At 44.1% G+C, this 20,811-nt stretch overlaps 2 protein-coding genes across 4 annotated transcripts in view; one reads left to right on the top strand and one right to left on the bottom strand.

Annotated features, from left to right (window-relative positions):
- The window catches only part of chek1 (checkpoint kinase 1), a 32,836-nt gene extending 13,813 nt beyond the window's left edge, over window positions 1–19,023 (top strand). For all 3 annotated transcript variants that reach the window (XM_055936932.1, XM_055936933.1, XM_055936931.1), the window contains 5 exons: window positions 3,263–3,416; window positions 3,697–3,859; window positions 6,809–6,940; window positions 18,134–18,235; window positions 18,352–19,023. In XM_055936932.1, coding sequence (XP_055792907.1) covers window positions 3,263–3,416; window positions 3,697–3,859; window positions 6,809–6,940; window positions 18,134–18,235; window positions 18,352–18,447 — 647 coding nt within the window. In that variant the 3' untranslated portion in view covers window positions 18,448–19,023. The remainder of the gene's footprint in view (window positions 1–3,262; window positions 3,417–3,696; window positions 3,860–6,808; window positions 6,941–18,133; window positions 18,236–18,351) is intronic.
- A 51-nt stretch (window positions 19,024–19,074) lies between these two features.
- Window positions 19,075–20,811, bottom strand: part of LOC129863320 (V-set and immunoglobulin domain-containing protein 10-like 2) — a 143,720-nt gene continuing 141,983 nt past the window's right edge. The window contains exons 16-17 of the mRNA XM_055935210.1: window positions 20,014–20,120; window positions 19,075–19,540 (exon numbers count right to left, since the gene is read on the bottom strand). Of these exons, the coding sequence (XP_055791185.1) occupies window positions 19,434–19,540; window positions 20,014–20,120 (214 nt within the window). The 3' untranslated portion in view covers window positions 19,075–19,433. The remainder of the gene's footprint in view (window positions 19,541–20,013; window positions 20,121–20,811) is intronic.

Below are 20,811 nucleotides of genomic sequence, written 5' to 3'. Positions count from 1 at the left end.
GAATGATGTTTCCACCTCCATGCTTCACGGATGGGATGGTGTTCTTGGGGTTGTACTCATCCTTCTTCTTCCTGTCTCATCAGACCACATGACCTTCTCCCATTCCTCCTCTGGATCATCCAGATGGTCATTGGCAAACTTCAGACGGGCCTGGACATGCGCTGGCTTGAGCAGGGGGACCTTGCGTGCGCTGCAGGATTTTAATCCATGACGGCGTAGTGTGTTACTAATGGTTTTCTTTGAGACTGTGGTCCCAGCTCTCTTCAGGTCATTGACCAGGTCCTGCCGTGTAGTTCTGGGCTGATCCCTCACCTTCTTCATGATCATTGATGCCCCACGAGGTGAGATCTTGCATGGAGCCCCAGACCGAGGGCGATTGACCGTCATCTTGAACTTCTTCCATTTTCTAATAATTGCGCCAACAGTTGTTGCCTTCTTACCAAGCTGCTTGCCTATTGTCCTGTAGCCCATCCCAGCCTTGTTCAGGTCTACAATTGTATCCCTGATGTCCTTACACAGCTCTCTGGTCTTGGCCAGTGTGGAGAGGTTGTAGTCTGTTTGATTGAGTGTGTGGACAGGTGTCTTTTATACAGGTAACAAGTTCAAACAGGTGCAGTTAATACAGGTAATGAGTGGAGAACAGGAGGGCTTCTTAAAGAAAAACTAACAGGTCTGTGAGCCGGAATTCTTACTGGTTGGTAGGTGATCAAATACTTATGTCATGCAATAAAATGCAAATTAATTACTTAAAAATCATACAATGTGATTTTCTGGATTTTTGTTGTAGATTCCGTCTCTCACAGTTGAAGTGTACCTATGATATAATTACAGACCTCTACATGCTTTGTAAGTAGGAAACACTGCCGATTTTGCAGGTTATCAAATACTTGTTCTCCCCACTGTGTGTGTGTGTGTGTGTGTGTGTGTGTGTATATATATATATATATATATATATATATATATATATATATATATATATATATATATAAATATAGATGTGTCAACTCCATGATTCTATTTATTTATTTATTTATTTATATATATATATATATATATATATATATATATATATATATATATATATATATATATATATATATATATATATATATAAATAAATAGAATCATGGAGTTGACACATCTATATTTATGTCTATCTATTGATGTGTCTAAACTCCATTGTTCTAAATACAGTTGAAGTCGGAAGTTTACATACACCTTAGCCAAATTCATTTAAGTTCTGTTTTTCACAATTCCTGACATTTAATTCTAGTAAATATTCCCTGTCTTAGGTCAGTTAGGATCACCACTTTATTTTAGGAATGTGAAATGTCAGAATAATAGTAGAGAATTATTTATTTCAGCTTTTATTTCTTTCATCACATTCCCAGTGGGTCAGAAGTTTACATACACTCAATTAGTATTTGGTAGTATTGGTTTTAAATTGTTTAACTTGGGTTAAACGTTTCAGGTAGCCTTCCACAAGCTTCCCAGAATAAGTCGTGGAAATTTTGGCCCATTCCTCCTGACAGAGCTGGTGTAACTGAGTCAGGTTTGTAGGCCTCCTTGCTCGCACACGCTTTTTCAATTCTGCCCACACATTTTCTATGGGATTGAGGTCAGGGCTTTGTGATGGCCACTCCAATACCTTGACTTTGTTGTCCTTAAGCCATTTTGCCACAACTTTGAAAGTATGTTTGGGGTTGTTGTCCATTTGGAAGAACCATTTGCGACCAAGCTTTAACTTCCTGACTGATGTCTTGAGATGTTGCTTCAATATATTCACATACTTTTTCTTTCTCATGTCACCATCTATTTTGTGAGGTGCACCAGTCCCTCCTGCAGCAAAGCACCCCCACAACATAATGCTGCCACCCCTGTGCTTCACGGTTGGGATGGTGTTCTTCGGCTTGCAAGCTTCCCCCTTTTTCCTCCAAACATAACAATGGTCATTTTGGCCAAACAGTTCTATTTTTGTTTCATCAGACCAGAGGACATTTCTCCAAAAAGTATGAACTTTGTTCCCATGTCCAGTTGCAAACCGTAGTCTGGCTTTTTTATGGCGGTTTTGGAGCAGTGGCTTCTTCCTTGCTGAGCGGCCTTTCAGGTTATGTCGAAATAGGACTAATTTTACTGTGGTTTTACTGTGGATATAGATACTTTTGTACCTGTTTCCTCCAGCATCTTCACAAGGTCCTTTGCTGTTGTTCTGAGATTGATTTGCACTTTTCTCACCAAAGTATGTTCATCTCTAGGAGAGAGAACGCTTCTCCTTCCTGAGCGGTAATTTGTGGAGTGGTTGAAAAACGAGTTTTAATGACTCCATCGTAAGTGTATGTAAACTTCCGACTTCAACTGTACATATTGATGTGTCTAAACTCCATGGTTCTATATAGAGAGATGTGTATATATATATAACACACACACTACCTTCTAAAAGTTTGGGGTCACTTAGAAATATCCTTGTTTTTTAAAGATGAAAAAAGCTATTTTCTTTTGTCCATTAAAATAACATCAAATTGATCAGAAATAGAGTGTAGACATTGTTAATGTTGTAAATTACTATTGTAGCTGGAAACTGCAGTTTTTTTTTAATGGAATATCTACATAAGCGTACAGAGGCCCATTATCAGCAACCATCACTCCTGTGTTCCAATGGCACGTTGTGTTAGCTAATCCAAGTTTATCATTTTTTTAAAGGCTAATTGATCATTAGAAAACCCTTTTGCAATTATGTTAGCACAGCTGAAAACTGTTGTTCTGATTTAAAGAAGCAATAAAACTGGCCTTTTTAACTAGTTGAGTATTTGGAGCATCAGATACCGTCCCCGCAGGAGGCCTTTTGGTAGGCTGTCATTGTAAATAAGTATTTGTTCTTAACTGACTTGCCTAGTTAAATAAAGACACCCCCCGCAAAACACCAGTCTCAACGTCAACAGTGAAGAGGCGACTCCGGGCCTTCTAGGCAGAGTTGCAAAGAAAAAGCCATATCTCAGACTGGCCAAAACAAAGAAAGATTAAGATGTGCAAGAGAACACACACTGGACAGAGGAACTCTGTATTTCTGATCAATTTGATGTTATTTTAATGGACAAAAAAATGGCTTTTCTTTCAAAAACAAGGACATTTCTAATTGACCCAAAACTTTTGAGTGTGTGACATACACACACCAATGGATAGAACCGTTGAGTTTCCACATGCATGTATGTATGTGTCTAAACTCCATGGTTATATATAATTGTATTTATTGATGTGGGTTTAGGCCTACTATCTAAACTACTCCAGGCCTTGCCAGAAGAGAGGCTGTCTATCTCTGATCTCAAGACTGACCCATGGTTCAGTCAGACCTTCACACCCTTAGCCTCTAACAACACACTACTATGCTCTGACAGACTACTACTACAAAGGAACAACAGGTGGGTTATTTTATAACTGTTATTGTTTGTGTTTGTGTAGTGGCGTTTGTCTAATGTTGCTACCTAGCCACATTGGGCCAGTCACTGAACGGTTGCTAGTTCGAATCCCAGAACAAACAATGTGTAGAATTTGCCGATGTGCCCTTGAGCAAGACACTTAACCCTAATTTCTCCAGGGTCGCCGTTGACAGTGGCAGACCCTGGCTGTGACCACACTCTCCGAGGGTGTCTCAGGGGGAGTTGGGAGCAGCGGGTTAATGGTGTGTGTGTGTGTGTGTAGTGATAGGGTGCAGTTCTCCAGCTCCCAGCCAGACCCAGCGCTCGGTGTGTGGGAGGGGAGTGTGTGTGTCGGAGTGCCAGACCAAGTCAGCTTCTCTCAGCCGGCCAGACCAGACAACATGCTGCTGGGGAGTCAACTAATGGGCACGCCTGGAGCCAGCCAGGTACCACACACACACTGTATACGAACACACTAGTGTTTCACGGTGTACTGAACTTTTGGTACTTTTTATATTCTAGAACATGGAAGAACAGTTCTGTACTAGAATTGAGCTACTTCTGTCAAAATGTCTCCCGTCGTATATAGGGATTGAGAGGATCACATTTAGTTTGTCACGTGTAACAGTATAACTTTAAACCGTCCCCTCGCCCCGACACGGTACCCGCTAACTAGCTAGCCATTTCACATCCGTTACACATGCACCGACTACAACAAGTGTAGACCTTACCATGAAATACTCACAAGCCCTTAACCAACAATGCAGTTCAAGAAATAGAGTTAAGTAAATATTTTCCAAATAAACGTAAGTAAAAAATGTCATAAAATAACAATAATGAGGCTATATAGAGGGGGTACCAGTACTGAGTCAATGTGCGGCGGTACAGGTTAGTCGAGGTAATTGTTTAGGTTGGGGTAAAGTGACTGCATAGATAATATACAGCGAGTAGCAGCAGTGTAAAAACAAAGGGGGGGGGTTTCAATGTAAATAGTCCGGGTGACCGTTTTATGAATTGTTCAGCGGTCTTATGGCTTGGGGGTAGAAGCTGTGAAGGAGCCTTTTGGACCTAGACTTGGGTCGCCAGGTACCACTTACCGTGCAGCAGCAGAGAGAACAGGCTGTAACTTGACATTCAAGTTTAACATTCAAGTAATGTCAAAGGTAATGATATTGAACTTCCAACTTCCAATTAATTTGACTTTGATAAAAACAATCTGTTTCCGTTCATTTGGAATAAGCAATCTCTTTTATAAAAGTGCCGCTGTCCCACTAGAGTCAAAAATGCACCTTGACTAACCGGTGGCCCCTATATATTTCCTCTATTGTTATTTTACTGCTGCTCTTTAATTCTTTGCTACTTTTATTTATTTATTTTTCTAAACTGTTGGTTAAGGGCTTTCACTGTTATATTTGGTGCTTGTGACAAATTACTTTTTATTTTTAAGACTCATTCACACACTGTCAGTTCGGGGCTCGAGCAAAGATGAGCTTGACTGGTAGAGACTTGAGTCAGGGGGGAGAAAGTGAATTAATAACATTTTTGATGACAATCAGCTTTGAAATCAGCAATATTTTGTGTTATGATACACACGGTATCACAAACAAGGTACTAGGGTATGTGAATTGATGTTAGCTTCAGCTGTATACTAGCAAGGGAAGTTAGCCCACAAAGCTGGAAGCTACAGGTGTCTTCTTGCATTGTAAAGTGTTGTAACAGAAATTAACAGTTTAACATGTCTACGTGCATTATTGAAATGTGTTAACTTCTGTGCAGCATGAGTGGAGATGAAGCCCAGACTCCCAGTGAGTTCAGTGGTTCCTCAGGACAGACTAGAGCCAGTATGAGAGGGGTGATAACATGATACGGCACAAGACTCCAAGTGACTTCAGTGGTTCCTCATGACAGGCTAGAGCTAGCGGAGCAGGCACGGCGCTCTGGCACTTTAAGGAGACATGGGCTGTGTTGAAAGACAGACTTGATCCTCGATCAGGGGAGATGTGAAGCACATTTTGACAGAGGTACCAAAAGTAACACGGCACTCCTAGTGGCCGGGGACTTTAATGCAGGCAAACTTAAATCTGTTTTACCTCATTTCTACCAGCATGTCACATGTGCAACCAGAGGGGGAAAAACTAGACCAATTTTACTCCAAACACAGAGAAGTGTACAAAACTCCCTCGCCCTCCATTTTGGCAAATCTGACCATAATTCTATCCTCCGGTTTCCTACTTGCGAGCAAAAACGAAAGCAGGAAGTACCAGTGACTCGCTCAATACGGAAGTGATCAGATGACGCGGATAGTACTTTACAGGACTGTTTTGCTAGCACAGACTGGAATATTCTGGGATTCATCCAATGGCATTGAGGTGTATACCACCTCAGTCACCGGCTTTATCAATAAGTGCATCGATGACATCCCTACAGTGACCGTACGTACATTTCCCAACCACAAGTCATGGATTACAGGCAACACCCACACCGAGCTAAAGGCTAGAGCTTCCGCTTTCAAGGAGCGGGACACTAATCTGGGCGCTCATAAGAAATCCCGCTATGCCCTCAGACGAGCCATCAAACAGGAAAATTGTCAATACAGGACTAAGATTGAATCGTACTACACCGGCTCTGACACTCGTCGGATGTGGCAGGGCTTAAACTTTTACGGACTACAAAGGGAAACTCAGCCGTGAGCTGCCCAGTGACGAGAGCCTACCAGATGAGCTAAATTCCTTTTATGCTCGCTTTTATGCAAGAAACACTTAAGCATGCATGAGAGCACCAGCTGTTCCGGATGACTGTGATCACGGTCTCCGTAACCGATGTGAGCAAGACCTTTTTAAACAGGCCAACATTCACAAAGCCGCTGGGCCAGACGGATTACCAGGACGTGCACTCAAAGCATGCACGGACCACCTGGAAAAGTGTTTTCAACCTGTCCCTGACCGAGTCTGTAATACCTATATGTTTCAAGCAGACCACCATAGTCCCTGGGCCCAAGAAAACGAAGGTAACCTACCTAAATGATTACCGCCCCGTAGCACTCATGTCGTTAGCCATGAAGTTCTTTGAAAGGCTTGTCATGGCTTGTATCAACACCATCATCCCAGAAACCCTAGACCCACTCCAGTTTGCATACCACCCCAACAGATCCACAGATGATACAATCTCTATTGCACTGCACACGGCCCTTTCCCACCTGGATGAAAGGAACACCTATGTGAGAATGCTGTTCATTGACTACAGCTCAGCGTTCAACACCATAGTGCCCTCAAAGCTCATCACTAAGCTAAGGATCCTGGGACTTAACATGAAATCATTTGTGTGTTATGTTCCGGTATTATTGCTGGTTTTCTAAATCAATTAAACATATCTCCTTGTCTCTCTCGTGTGTGTAGACCCCGTGGCAGCGGCTGGTTCGGAGGATGACAAGGTTCTTTACGACTCTGGACTCTTCAGCTTCCTGCTCCGCTCTGAGGGACACCTGTATCGACCTGGGCCACACCTTCAAACACACCTGCACCAACCAGGTACACACGCACCCCTTCAGACACACCTGCACCAACCAGGTACACACGCACCCCTTCAGACACACCTGCACCAACCAGGTACACACGCACCCCTTCAGACACACCTGCACCAACCAGGTACACACGCACCCCTTCAGACACACCTGCACCAACCAGGTACACACACACCCCTTCAGACACACCTGCACCCATTTTTACATTACACACCAGGTACACACACACACACCTTTTTAAAGACACCTGCACCAACCAGGTACTCACCCACTTTCAAATACACCTGCATCAAATACTAGTTTTGTCTGACTCGGCACAACTCTAAATTAAAACATTTTGTTGGTAGCATTGGTGCTCTCAATTCACAGAAGTTATGAAATCAATAAGAGAGTTCGGAGCACCATAAAATATTTTGGAGGGATGCAGCCTACATTGATTCTAGCTACTTTTGAAACATCTGCCCTAGAAATGAATATGTAACTCTGTAAAGACATGTTTTATAAACTCTAAAATGCTGGTTTATGAATGTAAAATGCGTCCTGCCAATGGAGATGCATCCAACTGCAGTCCCAATTTGCAATAGGAAAAAAAAATGTAGAGCCGGTAATATGGGTTACAACTGGGAGTGTAGCGAAATGCTTGTGCTTCTAGTTCTGAATGTCCAGCAATATCTGACATGTAATCTAACAATTCCACATCAACTACCTAATACACACAAACAAGTAAATGAATGTAATGGATGAACAATGACAGAGCAGCATAGGCAAGATGCAATAGATGGTATAAAGTATATACATATGAGATGAGTAATGCATGATATGAAAACATTATTAAAGTGACTAGCGATCCATGTATTAAAGTGGCCAATGATTCGAGTCAGTATGTAGGCAGCAGCCTCTGTGTTACTCTGTGTCTGGGTTAGTGATGGCTGTTTAACTTCTCTGGGATATGTGGGACGGTAGCGCCCCACCTAACCAACAGCCATTGAAATTGCAGGGCGCCAAATTCAAAACAACAGAAATCTCATAATTAAAATTCCTCAAACATACAAGTATTATACACCATTTTAAAGATACACTTCTCGTTAATCCAGCCACAGTGTCTGATTTCAGAAAGGATTTACGGCGAAAGCACACCTTGCGATTATGTTAGGTCAGTACATAGCCACAGAAAAACAGCAATTTTTCCAGCCAAAGAGAGGAGTAACAAAAAGCAGAAATAGTTCAAATGAATCACTAACCTTTGATGATCTTCACCAGATGACACTCATAGGACTTCATGTTACACAATACATGTATGTTTAGTTTGGTAAAGTTCATATTTATATCCAAAAATCTGAGTTTAGGCAGGACGCTACTATCTCACTTGGCCAAAAGCCAGAGAAAATGCAGCGTGCCAAATTCAAATAAATTACTATAAAAATCTAACTTTCATTAAATCACACATGAAAGATACCAAATTAAAGCTACACTGGTTGTGAATCCAGCCAACGTGTCAGAATTGAAATAGGCTTTTCTGCGAAAGCAAACAATGCTATTATCTGAGGATAGCACCATTGTAAACAAAGAGAGAGAAGCATATTTCAACCCTGCAGGCGCGACACAAAACGCAGAAATAAAAAATATAATTCATGCCTTACCTTTGACGAGCTTCTGTTGTTGGCACTCCAATATGTCCCATAAACATCACAAAAGGTCCTTTTTTATTCGATTAATTCCGTCGATATATATCCAAAATGTCCATTTATTTGGAGCGTTTGATCCAGAAAAACACTGGTTCCATCTTGCTCAACGTGGCTACAAAATATCTCAAAGGTTACCTGTAAACTTTGCCAAAACATTTCAAACTACTTTTGTAATACAACTTTAGGTATTTTTTTAAGTAAACAATCGATTAAAATTGAAGACGGGGATCTGTGTTCAATACAGGATTAAAACGATATGTAGCATGCTTTCTGGTTACGCGCCTCAAACAAACAGTACACTTCACTCGACCGTCGTTCTGAACAGGGCTACTTCTTCATTACACAAAGGAAAAACCCTCAACCAATGTCTAAAGACTGTTGACATCCAGTGGAAGCGGTAGGAACTGCAAGAAGGTTCCTTAGAATTCTGGATTCCCAATGAAAACTAATTTAAAAGATAGTAACTTCAAAATCCCCAAAATTTGAATGGTTTGTCTTCGTGGTTTCGCCTGCTAAATATGTTCTGTTATACTCACAGACATGATTCAAACAGTTTTAGAAACTTCAGAGTGTTTTCTATCCAAATCTACTGTAATAACATGCATATCTTATCTTCTGTGGAGGAGTAGCTGGCAGTTGAATTTGGGTATGCTTTTCATCCAAACGTGAAAATGCTGCCCCCTATCCTAGAGAAGTTAACAGTCTGATGGCCTTGAGATAGTGTGATGAAGGCGACGCAAACAACTTATGTCTGTGTGGGTGGATCATTTCAGTTTGTCCGTGATGTGAACGCCGAGGAACTTAACTTTCCACCTTTTCCACTGCTGTCCATCAATGTGGATAGGGGGGTGCTCCTTCTGCTGTTTCCTGAAGTCCACGATCATCTCCTTTGTTTTGTTGACGTTGAGTGAAAGGTTATTTTCCTGACACCACACCTCCTCCCTGTAGGCTGTCTCGTCGTTGTTGGTTATCAAGCCTACTTCTGTTGTCGTCTGCAAACTTGATTGAGTTGGAGGCGTGCATGGCCGCGCAGTCGTGGGTGAACAGGGAGTACTGCGGAGGGCTGAGCACGCACCCTTGTGGGGCCCTAGTGTTTTTTTGTTGTTTGTTTTTTCACTTTTATTTAACCAGGTAGGCTAGTTGAGAACAAGTTCTCATTTGCAACTGCGACCTGGCCAAGATAAAGCAAAGCAGTTCGACACATACAACAACACAGAGTTACACATGGAATAAACTAAACATACAGTCAATAATACAGTAGAAAAATAAGTCTATATACAATGTGAGCAAATGAGGTGAGAAAAGGGAGGTAAAGGCAACAAAAAAAAAAGGCCATGGTGGCGAAGTAAATACAATATAGCAAGTAGAACACTGGAATGGTAGATTTGCAGTGGAAGAATGTGCAAAGTAGAAATATAAATAATGGGGTTCAAAATAAATAAATACAGTAGGGGAAGAGGTAGGTATTTTGGCTAAATTATAGATAGGCTATGTGCAGTAATCTGTGAGCTGCTCTGACAGCTGGTGCTTAAAGCTAGTGAGGGAAATAAGTGTTTCCAGCTTCAGATATTTTTGCAGTTCGTTCCAGTCATTGGCAGCAGAGAACTTGAAGGAAAGACAACCAAAGGAGGAATTGGCTTTTTTCGGGTGACCAGTGAGATATACCTGCTGGAGCGCGTGCTACGGGTGGGTGCTGCTATGGTGACCAGTGAGATGAGATAAGGCGGGGCTTTACCTAGCAGAGACTTGTAGATTACCTGTAGCCAGTGGGTTTGGCGACAAGTATGAAGCGAGGGCCAGCCAACGAGATCATACAGGTCGCAGTGGTGGGTGGTATAAGGGGCTTTGGTGACAAAACGGATGGCACTGTGATAGACTGCATCCAGTTTGTTGAGTAGAGTGTTGGAGGCTATTTTATAGATGACATCACCGAAGTCGAGGATTGGTAGGATGTTCCGTTTTACGAGGGTATGTTTGGCAGCATGAGTGAAGGGTGCTTTGTTGCGGAATAGGAAGCCGATTCTAGATTTAATTTTGGATTGGAGATGCATAATGTGAGTCTGGAAGGAGAGTTTACAGTCTAACCAGACGCCTAGGTATTTGTAGTTGTCCACGTATTCTAAGGCAGAGCCATCCAGAGTAGTGATGCTGGACGGGCGAGCAGGTGCAGGCAGTGATCGGTTGAATAGAATGCATTTAGTTTTATGTGCGTTTAAGAGCAGTTGGAGGCCACGGAAGGAGAGTTGTGTGGCATTGAAGCTCGTCTGGAGGTTGGTTAACACAGTGTCCAAAGAGGGGCCAGAAGTATACAGAATGGTGTCGTCTGCGTAGAGCTGTGTCCGAGAATCACCAGCAGCAAGAGTGACATCATTGATGTATACAGAGAAGACAGTCGGCCCAAGGATTGAACCCTGTGGCACCCCCTGCCAGAGATCCGGACAACAGGCCCTCCGATTTGACACACTGAGCTCTATCAGAGGAGTAGTTGGTGAACCAGGCGAGGCAATCATTAGAGAAACCAAGGCTGTTGAGTCTGCCGATAAGAATGTGGTGATTGACTGAGTCGAAGGCCTTGGTCAGGTCGATGAATACGGCTGCGCAGTAATGTCTCTTATCGATGGCGGTTACGATATCGTTTAGGACCTTGAGCGTGGCTGAGGTGCACCCATGACCAGCTCGGAAACCAGATTGCACAGCGGAGAAGGTATGGTGGGATTCGAAATGGTCGGTAATCTGTTTGTTAACTTGGCTTTCGAAGACCTTAGAAAGGCAGGGTAGGATAGATATGGGTCTGTAGCAGTTTGGGTCTAGAGTGTCTCCCCCTTTGAAGAGGCGGATGACCGCGGCAGCTTTCCAGTCTTTGGGAATCTCAGACGATACGAAGAGAGGTTGAACAGGCTAGTAATAGGGTTTGCAACAATTTCGGCAGATAATTTTAGAAAGAGAGGGTCCAGACTGTCTAGCCCGGCTGATTTGTAGGGGTCCAGATTTTGCAGCTCTTTCAGAACATCAGCTATCTGGATTTGGGTGAAGGAGAAATGGTGGGGGCTTTGGCGGGTTGCTGTGGAGGGTGCCGGGCAGTTGACCGGGGTAGGGGTAGCCAGGTGGAAAGCCTACTAATGATAATGACCTGGTGGTTATACTAGGCTACTATACAGAGTCTACTAGTGATAATGACCTGGTGGTTATGCAAGGCTGCTATACAGACACTACTAATGATAATGACCTGGTGGTTATACAAGGCTGCTATACAGAGACTACTAATGATAATGACCTGGTGGTTATACAAGGCTACTATACAGAGTCTACTAATGATAATGACCTGGTGGTTATACAAGGCTGCTATACAGACACTACTAATGATAATGGCATTACTGATTATTATAATGATGATCATAATAATTGTAATAACAATTAGAAGGAGCTCAAGAAAAAGGAAGTCACATGTGCCAAACAGGTGGTGGTAGATTAAGATATGTTGTTTACCCGCTTGGAACGGTGTCAACACTAAATAAGTAATACCAGGCTGTTTTAATGAGGAAAAACATGTGAAGCCTTTTACAGCAAAGATTAAAAACAGCCACATCTGTCAGATTGCTGTGTTGGACATTTTGCTGTTGCATGAGGCTTGATGCTCACTGAATCAGTGGCCCCCACAATGGATTAGTCCACTGAAACAGTGGCCCCCACAATGGATTAGTCCACTGAATCAGTGGCCCCCACAATGGATTAGTCCACTGAATCAGTGGCCCCCACAATGGATTAGTCCACTGAATCAGTGGCCCCCACAATGGATTAGTCCACTGAATCAGTGGCCCCCACAATGGATTAGTCCACTGAATCAGTGGCCCCCACAATGGATTAGTCCACTGAATCAGTGGCCCCCACAATGGATTAGTCCACTGAATCAGTGGCCCCCACAATGGATTAGTCCACGGAAACAGTGGCCCCCACAATGGATTAGTCCACGGAAACAGTGGCCCCCACAATGGATTAGTCCACGGAAACAGTGGCCCCCACAATGGATTAGTCCACGGAATCAGTGGCCCCCACAATGGATTAGTCCACGGAATCAGTGGCCCCCACAATGGATCCACTGAAACAGTGGCCCCCACAATGGATCCACTGAAACAGTGGCCCCCACAATGGATTAGTCCACTGAATCACTGGCCCCCACAATGGATCCACTGAATCAGTGGCCCCCACAATGGATTAGTCCACGGAATCAGTGGCCCCCACAATGGATTAGTCCACGGAATCAGTGGCCCCCACAATGGATTAGTCCACGGAATCAGTGGCCCCCACAATGGATTAGTCCACTGAATCAGTGGCCCCCACAATGGATTAGTCCACTGAATCAGTGGCCCCCACAATGGATTAGTCCACTGAATCAGTGGCCCCCACAATGGATTAGTCCACTGAATCAGGTGCAAATCAGATGTGTTTTGTGCCCCATGAATTATTTAGTATTTTCTTTATGCGACTGCTCGACTAAAGATGCAGTCGACTAAATGGGGTCCTGCCCTATGTTCAACATAGGAGTGCCAAGCACAGGAAGTAGCTCTTTCAGTAGTTTAGATGGAATAAAGTCCAGTAGGCAGCTGCAAGGTTTAGAGGCCGTGATTATTTTCGTGAATGTGTGTCTGGATAAAACATCTTGTCACCATTTTGATTCTGGCAGTTTTGTGCAGAATCAGGACAACTGAGTTTTGGAGAAATACGCAGATTCAAAGAGGAGTCCGTAATTTGCTTTCTAATGATCATGATCTTTTTGTCGAAGAAGTTCATGAATTCATCACTGCTGAAGTGAAAGCCATCCTCACTTGGGAAATGCTGCTTTTTAGTTAGCTTTGAGACTGTCAAAAATACATTAAAAATATATATATATGTTATATATGTCTGAAGGCTGATCGAGCAGCAGTGAGGGCAATTCAACATTGAACGCAAAGCTTGTTTTTAAATTTGATTTAATCTTTAACTAGGCAAGTCAGTTAAGAACAAATTCTTATTTACAATGACGGCCTACCAAAAGGATTCTTGCTGGGGCTGGGATTAAAAATATAGGACAAAACACATCACGACAAGAGAGACACCACAACACTACATAAAGAGAGACCTAAAGACAACACCATAGCAAGGCAGCAACACATGACAACAACATGGTAGCAACATGGCAGCAGCACAACATTGTAACAACACAAAACATGGTACAAACATTATTGGGCACAGACAACAGCACAAAGGGCAAGAAGGTAGAGACAACAATACATCACACGAAACAGCCACAACCGTCAGTAAGAGTGTCTTTGAATGAAGAGATGGAGATAAAAGCTTGTCGCTTAACTGACCTGACTTTTAGTTTCCCTAAGCGTCTACTATAAAAAAAAAAATTAACATCATTCCTAATGTTTGATATCCCCCCGCTCTCGCATGACTCCATTAAACAGGCAGAATAACTAGCTAAATTATTCCAAATGTTGTGACATTGATTTAAAGATGAATTATGCAGAAATCACTTCACCATTTTCTGGTTGCAAGTTCATATCCCACCAGTTATATGCCATGTCGTCCATGTGGCCCCGCCCTAGTTCATATCCCACCAGTTATATGACATGTCGTCCATGTGGCCCCGCCCTCGTTCATATCCCACCAGTTATATGACATGTCGTCCATGTGGCCCCGCCCTAGTTCATATCCCACCAGTTATATGCCATGTCGTCCATGTGGCCCCGCCCTAGTTCATATCCCACCAGTTATATGACATGGCGTCCATGTGGCCCCGCCCTAGTTCATATCCCACCAGTTATATGACATGTCTTCCATGTGGCCCCGCCCTAGTTCATATCCCACCAGTTATATGACATGTCGTCCATGTGGCCCCGCCCTAGTTCATATCCCACCAATTATATGACAGGTCGTCCATGTGGCCCCGCCCTAGTTCATATCCCACCAGTTATGACATGTCGACCATCTGGCCCCGCCCTAGTTCATATCCCACCAGTTATATGACATGGCGTCCATGTGGCCCCGCCCTAGTTCATATCCCACCAGTTATATGACATGGCGTCCATGTGGCCCCGCCCTAGTTCATATCCCACCAGTTATATGACATGGCGTCCATGTGGCCCCGCCCTAGTTCATATCCCACCAATTATGACAGGTCGTCCATGTGGCCCCGCCCTAGTTCATATCCCACCAGTTATATGACATGTCGTCCATGTGGCCCCGCCCTAGTTCATATCCCACCAGTTATATGCCATGTCGTCCATCTGGCCCCGCCCTAGTTCATATCCCACCAGTTATATGACATGTCGTCCATGTTGCCCCGCCCTAGTTCATATCCCACCAGTTATATACCATGTCGTCCATGTGGCCCCGCCCTAGTTCATATCCCACCAGTTATATGACATGTCGTCCATGTTGCCCCGCCCTAGTTCATATCCCACCAGTTATATGACATGTCGTCCATGTGGCCCCGCCCTAGTTCATATCCCACCAGTTATATGACATGTCGACCATCTGGCCCCGCCCTAGTTCATATCCCACCAGTTATATGACATGTCGACCATCTGGCCCCGCCCTAGTTCATATCCCACCAGTTATATGCCATGTCGACCATCTGGCCCCGCCCTAGTTCATATCCCACCAGTTATATGACAGGTCGTCCATGTGGCCCCGCCCTAGTTCATATCCCACCAGTTATATGACATGTCGTCCATGTGGCCCCGCCCTAGTTCATATCCCACCAGTTATATGACATGGCGTCCATGTGGCCCCGCCCTAGTTCATATCCCACCAGTTATATGACATGGCGTCCATGTGGCCCCGCCCTAGTTCATATCCCACCAGTTATATGACATGGCGTCCATGTGGCCCCGCCCTAGTTCATATCCCACCAGTTATATGACATGGCGTCCATGTGGCCCCGCCCTAGTTCATATCCCACCAATTATATGACAGGTCGTCCATGTGGCCCCGCCCTAGTTCATATCCCACCAGTTATATGACATGTCGTCCATGTGGCCCCGCCCTAGTTCATATCCCACCAGTTATATGACATGTCGTCCATCTGGCCCCGCCCTAGTTCATATCCCACCAGTTATATGACATGGCGTCCATGTGGCCCCGCCCTAGTTCATATCCCACCAGTTATATGACATGTCGTCCATGTGGCCCCGCCCTAGTTCATATCCCACCAGTTATATGACATGTCGACCATCTGGCCCCGCCCTAGTTCATATCCCAACAGTTATATACCATGTCGGCCATGTGGCCCCGCCCTAGTTCATATCCCACCAATTATATGCCATGTCGACCATCTGGCCCCGCCCTAGTTCATATCCCACCAGTTATATGCCATGTCGACCATCTGGCCCCGCCCTAGTTCATATCCCACCAGTTATATGCCATGTCGACCATCTGGCCCCGCCCTAGTTCATATCCCACCAATTATATGACATGTCGTCCATGTGGCCCCGCCCTAGTTCATATCCCACCAGTTATATACCATGTCGTCCATGTGGCCCCGCCCTAGTTCATATCCCACCAGTTATATACCATGTCGGCCATGTGGCCCCGCCCTAGTTCATATCCCACCAGTTATATGACATGTCGGCCATGTGGCCCCGCCCTAGTTCATATCCCACCATTTATATGCCATGTCGTCCATGTGGCCCCGCCCTAGTTCATATCCCACCAGTTATATGCCATGTCGACCATCTGGCCCCGCCCTAGTTCATATCCCACCAATTATATGACATGTCGTCCATGTGGCCCCGCCCTAGTTCATATCCCACCAGTTATATGACATGGCGTCCATGTGGCCCCGCCCTAGTTCATATCCCACCAGTTATATGACATGTCGACCATGTGGCCCCGCCCTAGTTCATATCCCACCAGTTATATGACATGTCGTCCATGTGGCCCCGCCCTAGTTCATATCCCACCAGTTATATGACATGTCGTCCATGTGGCCCCGCCCTAGTTCATATCCCACCAGTTATATGACATGTCGTCCATGTGGCCCCGCCCTAGTTCATATCCCACCAGTTATATGACATGTCGTCCATGTGGCCCCGCCCTAGTTCATATCCCACCAGTTATATGACATGTCGTCCATGTGGCCCCGCCCTAGTTCATATCCCACCAGTTATATGCCATGTCGTCCATGTGGCCCCGCCCTAGTTCATATCCCACCAGTTATATGACATGTCGACCATGTGGCCCCGCCCTAGTTCATATCCCACCAGTTATATGACATGTCGTCCATGTGGCCCCGCCCTAGTTCATATCCCACCAGTTATATGACATGTCGTCCATGTGGCCCCGCCCTAGTTCATATCCCACCAGTTATATGACATGTCGTCCATGTGGCCCCGCCCTAGTTCATATCCCACCAGTTATATGACATGTCGTCCATGTGGCCCCGCCCTAGTTCATATCCCACCAGTTATATGACATGGCGTCCATGTGGCCCCGCCCTAGTTCATATCCCACCAGTTATATGACATGTCGTCCATGTGGCCCCGCCCTAGTTCATATCCCACCAGTTATATGACATGTCGACCATGTGGCCCCGCCCTAGTTCATATCCCACCAGTTATATGACATGTCGTCCATGTGGCCCCGCCCTAGTTCATATCCCACCAGTTATATGACATGTCGTCCATCTGGCCCCGCCCTAGTTCATATCCCAACAGTTATATACCATGTCGTCCATGTGGCCCCGCCCTAGTTCATATCCCACCAGTTATATGACATGTCGTCCATGTGGCCCCGCCCTAGTTCATATCCCACCAGTTATATGACATGTCGTCCATGTGGCCCCGCCCTAGTTCATATCCCACCAGTTATATACCATGTCGGACATGTGGCCCCGCCCTAGTTCATATCCCACCAGTTATATGACATGGCGTCCATGTGGCCCCGCCCTAGTTCATATCCCACCAGTTATATGACATGTCGACCATGTGGCCCCGCCCTAGTTCATATCCCACCAGTTATATGACATGTCGTCCATGTGGCCCCGCCCTAGTTCATATCCCACCAGTTATATGACATGGCGTCCATGTGGCCCCGCCCTAGTTCATATCCCACCAGTTATATGCCATGTCGTCCATGTGGCCCCGCCCTAGTTCATATCCCACCAGTTATATGCCATGTCGTCCATGTGGCCCCGCCCTAGTTCATATCCCACCAGTTATATGACATGTCGTCCATGTGGCCCCGCCCTAGTTCATATCCCACCAGTTATATGACAGGTCGTCCATGTGGCCCCGCCCTAGTTCATATCCCACCAGTTATATGACAGGTCGTCCATGTGGCCCCGCCCTAGTTCATATCCCACCAGTTATATGACATGTCGTCCATGTGGCCCCGCCCTAGTTCATATCCCACCAGTTATATGACATGTCGACCATGTGGCCCCGCCCTAGTTCATATCCCACCAGTTACACATCTTATCTAACCAGGTGCTCACCCCTTTAACCCCTACTGCGTGTGTGTGTGTTTCCCAGGTAACGGTCAGTACTCTGGATAGACGGAACCATAAGTTGATATTTAAGGTTCATCTGATGGAACTGGACGAGAGAGTTTTACTGGACTTCAGACTCTCCAAGGTAGGGGATACGGACGTGTGTATTACAACTGTGAATGTACTCAGTTGACTATATCTGCCCATCTTTGCAGTATCCTGCATCACTTCATGGATATTGATGGTGTGTGTGTGTTACAGGGCGATGGTCTGGAGTTTAAGCGTCTCTTCCTGAAGATCAAACAGAAGCTAAGTGACATCATCAGCACCCAGAGGATACCACTTCCCGTCACATGATCAGATGCCATCTACGTCATGGAACACACACCAGAAGATATCAGGCGGTGTTTTACTATCCTCATGCGGACCGCAAATCCCCACCAGGAGAGTAAAACAAGGGAAATTCTCCTTTCCCAGGTCCCCATGAGGATAGACCATTTTAAGCTAAGGTAAAATGATTTTGAATTAAATAGATTTCAGGTCCCCACAAGGATAGTAACATATGGTGTGTGTAGTTGCAGTAGCTGCTACAGCTGGGACCATAAACAGAAAATGATCCTCACCGACCATACTAATCACACAGGCACTCAGCTGAAATGATTCATTATGATCAGTAGCCTTTACCAGAGAAATGTCCATTTTGAAATGAAAGAGGTGTGCTAATAGTCAATGGGACAATTGATAACTATAACCATCAAACTAGTCGTAGTTTAAAGGAGAATCTACAACAAATGGTGGAGCACAATTTTATAAACGTATCTACTCTATTATTATCACATCAATTCAGGAAATCTCTCTCGGTATAGGTCTCTGTCTGTCTCGTGTTGGTGTATAACCCTTATTGTGTATCAAATAAAATAAGTTGTGATAAGAACTGTACTTTATTTCAACCTGGAAGGCAGAACAGACAGGTGCTTAGGCTGCATTCACACCATCTCCTATATTCCTAAATACCAGCATATGACTTGGAAAAATATACTTGCACGCCCTTCCAACTGGTAATTACTAGTGGGAAACTCGTCTATCATCTCTGAGCTTCAACTTCTCCCACATGCTGAACTCTGACGTCACATACTAAGGAAATTACCTTGATAACAGCATTTTTGGAAGTTAAATGCAATAGCAAAACATTATTTATGAAAAACGATCTATTAGTCTGGTATTTGAACACTATATAATGTTTTTGAGCATGAAAGCTGTACTATTAATACAAATTGTATTTGCCGAGTTTCCCACTTGTTATGAACGCAGCTTTATCCAGAATGTATGGATGTGTGTGATCTTCAGCCCGTTGCCATGACTGTGATGGTGACGTTGACAGGTTCGTTGTCCTCAGCGGGTAGAGGAGGTGAGACGGGGGAGGCTGCCCTAGGAGAGGACATGGATGGACCTAGACAAGAGATGATTCATTTATCATAGAACTGATTGGATTTATCAACATGTTAAATATCCAGTATATAACTTTTTGGGGTGACGTGACCAAAATTCACATAGAAATGTGAGTTATAGATCTGTCATTCTCATTGTAAGCAAGTCTAAGAAGAGGTACATATGTTCTATGTGCTCTATATCTTTTTCTTAAATTTGTATTTTGTCTTAGTTTGTGTTTTGTACACCAGCTTCAAACAATATTTTAGGTTATTGAAAAGATATTTCACAGCGGTTTGGGTATAAAATTATATGCTCTGGATTAGAGCATCTGCTAAATGACTACAATGTAAATATTTACACTTGTTTTGTCTCAAACTGAAATTAGACACACATTATAGAATTGTGGCAACCAATCACGGAACGATTACTACTTTAATGACATGGGCCTGGTGGGAGATTACATCTCATTATGTTAATGAGACATTAGGGTACCTGGGATAGGGGAGGGGCAATGTTCTGTAGCTCCTCCCTCTCCGTCAACTCCTCCCATCACCTCATCATCAGGGAGGTTGATGTTCTCCCTGGACCGGCTGTGCTGCCTACACACACACACACACACATTATACACAGATTATATATATATATATACACACACACATTATGCACACATTATGTATATATATACACATACTATATACAAATGATACCCACATTATATATATATATATATTTACAAACACACACATACACATATTACATACACATTATACACACATTATGTATATATATATATATATACACAAACACATACTATATACACATGATACCTACATTATATATATATATATATACACACGTATTATATACACATATATATTTATAAACTCAGCAAAAAAATAAACGACCCTGTCTGTCAAAGATCATTTGTAAAAATCCAAATATCTTCACAGATCTTCATTGTAAAGGGTTTAAACACTGTTTCCCATGCTTGTTCAATGAACCATAAACAATTAATGAACATGCACCTGTGGAACGGTCGTTAAGACACTAACAGCTTACAGACGGTAGGCAATTAAGGTCACAGTTATGAAAACTTAGGACACTGAAGAGGCCTTTCTACTGACTCTGAAAAACACCAGAAGAAAGATGCCCAGGGTCCCTGCTCATCTGCATGAATGTGCCTTAGGAATGCTGCAAGGAGGCATGAGGACTGCAGATGTGGCCAGGGCAATAAATTGCAACTTCTGTACTGTGAGACGCCTAAGACAGCGCTACAGGGAGACAGGACGG

Source organism: Salvelinus fontinalis, chromosome 10 (assembly GCF_029448725.1).
Source record: "Salvelinus fontinalis isolate EN_2023a chromosome 10, ASM2944872v1, whole genome shotgun sequence".
NCBI lineage: Eukaryota > Metazoa > Chordata > Actinopteri > Salmoniformes > Salmonidae > Salvelinus > Salvelinus fontinalis.
The sequence above is the reverse complement of the archived record's forward strand: the minus strand, read 5'-3'. Positions and strand labels throughout refer to the sequence as shown.